This window comes from Perkinsus marinus (genome assembly GCF_000006405.1).
Source record: "Perkinsus marinus ATCC 50983 genomic scaffold scf_1104296963836, whole genome shotgun sequence".
NCBI lineage: Eukaryota > Perkinsozoa > Perkinsida > Perkinsidae > Perkinsus > Perkinsus marinus.
Genome location: NW_003204948.1, coordinates 1 through 2118, shown reverse-complemented (window position 1 = coordinate 2118; position 2118 = coordinate 1). Strand labels below are relative to the sequence as shown.

Below are 2118 nucleotides of genomic sequence, written 5' to 3'. Positions count from 1 at the left end.
CAGATTAACGTGAGCTCCATTGTAGGGCCACCTTACGCTATCGCGAAGGTGGAGCCAGCTCTTGGTAATGAGAAATGTAGGGTGCGGGGATCGAACCTGCGTGTGTGTGTTAGGTCCTGTTACTGGCAATCAGCTCCTCCGTATTCGTTGTGTCGGTGCTACTAGTGCTCAAGGCACGGTGACAGTGCGCTTCTCCACTGCCAAGCACACTGCTGATTCTATTGGTGAGGTTCATTGCAGCATCCTCGACTGTGATGATAATTTCGTGGCGCGTGACGGTAGGTACAGTAGTAGACGATAATACCATTGAATGCCTGACCCCTGCTGTTATACAGACCATCGGGCCTAAGAGATGCGAGGTTAGATTCGCTATTGGGGTAAGTGGGGTGTGGGGGCAGTGTGGAAATGCTCTATCCTCAGGGATTACACTGTTGATGTTATATTATTTATATATATCATGATTATGATAGGTGAATTTATATTAATGCATACTTCATATCAAATATTGCATATGATGGAGTTTCACCCGTGATATAAAAACGCTAGTGTGAAACATATTTCGAAAAGCACCGCATAGCGCGAATATCGTGTTACGTCACTTCACGTAAAACGGGTGTAACTCCAACATCTATGAATAGATGTGTAATTGATATTATTATGTCTTGATGAGGTATATCCACTACGAACTATTCTAGTACTGTGGGTTGGTCGTTTCCTAGGATGTGCGGTTTGACTTGCTGTTCCTTGTCTCAGGCGAAAGATTTCACGACTACGGTAACACACTACGATTACTATCTCAACACGATAGCTGAAAAGTCGCTTTGTTATGGTCCTGGTCTTTTGAATGATGGGGAGGCGGGTAAGGAGAACAGGTTTATAATACAAGGGAGAAATAACCTCGGGGAGAATCGAACCTCTGGGGCTGACAAGTTTGTGATTTCGGTGATGCAAGACGGTGAGGAGCTCTACGATGAGAGCACTTGCTTCCACGATTTCGACAATGGACGGTATGAAGTGACCTATACTGCCAAGGCTGGTGGGGGCGACATTACCGTTAGAGTGAATCTCATCGATGAGAACGACAAGGAGCAGCCAATCAGAGGCTCGCCATTCACGGCTACTTGCTGTGAAACGGCTAAGCCGAGAGCTAACGAGTACGCTGGGCCGCTCGTTGTCGGATTTATCACAAAGAGTGTGAAGGAATTGGAGGAGTTCTTCAAGGCGACTGATGCTGGTATTAATATTAAGCTGAACGCTGGAGACGTGAAGTCGCTGATTAAAGTGAAGAATTATATAAAGACTATGTACGAGGAAGAGGAGAGACTGATATTGAAGCAGGATGAGGTTTTGGAGTCCTTAGGGGTAAGTTGGGATACCATTCCTCGCTGAAATGATGCTTAAATAAAATGGGTCACAGTGAAGGAGTCGAACTTATACGCTCTCTTTACCTACATGAATGTTCCGTGGCTACTCCTGTATGTCGTACATGAGGCAAATTCATTGTGTGGGGAGGAGCTTCGTCTTGACTACTCTTTGCGAGTAGTCGTTGTTGAAAATGCAAGAAATGACGTTGTCAGTGTGGCAGTATGATTTTGAATGATAGGCACTTGAGAGGGAAGGCCTGCCCAACGAGAAGGCCTTGAAAGCATTAAGGAAGACTTGGGACTCTCTGGCAACTGTGAAGGAAGCATGCAAGCACAAGGAAAAGGAGATAGCCCCGATGGTTCAGAAAGAATCTGATATTTACAAGGCCAAAATCGCGGAGTTCGAGGAAGGTCTCAAAGAGTATCAGGCTGGTCTCAAGAAGGAGGCATACTACTTTTATAAGTCTGGACTTGAACTCGCCATGGAGAGAATTGCGGGGGTCACGGCAGATTTGGACGAGTTTGACAAGCAGATGGAAAGTTTGACCCACATTGCTGAGAATTTCGACTACCCCGAGCAGCTGAATAACTCGAGGAAACTGATGACGGCAATGCGGGAAGATGTTGCAATAATGCTCAGCTTGTGGGAGTTTGAGGATCTCAGGATTCAGAACACTGAGGTCTTCCTTGTTGTGCGTTGGGGGGATCTAGTACCCGACCAGGTAGGAGAGAATCTTGCAATCTTGCGCCGACT

General features: G+C 46.2%; 2 protein-coding genes across 2 annotated transcripts; both read left to right on the top strand.

Moving 5' to 3' along the window:
- Positions 1 to 67: 67 nt before the first annotated feature.
- Positions 68 to 1389, top strand: Pmar_PMAR002539 (hypothetical protein; the record flags this gene model as incomplete). Its single annotated transcript, XM_002771100.1, has 3 exons — positions 68 to 224; positions 283 to 377; positions 754 to 1389. The coding sequence occupies 3 exons, from the start codon at positions 68 to 70 to the stop codon at positions 1387 to 1389; spliced, it is 888 nt and encodes a 295-aa protein (XP_002771146.1).
- Positions 1390 to 1720: 331 nt separating this feature from the next.
- Pmar_PMAR002538 (hypothetical protein) lies at positions 1721 to 2007 on the top strand (the record flags this gene model as incomplete). Its single annotated transcript, XM_002771099.1, has 1 exon — positions 1721 to 2007. A coding segment is annotated over one exon (287 nt), but the record flags the coding sequence as incomplete, so codon positions are not given.
- Between the last annotated feature and the right edge of the window lie 111 nt (positions 2008 to 2118).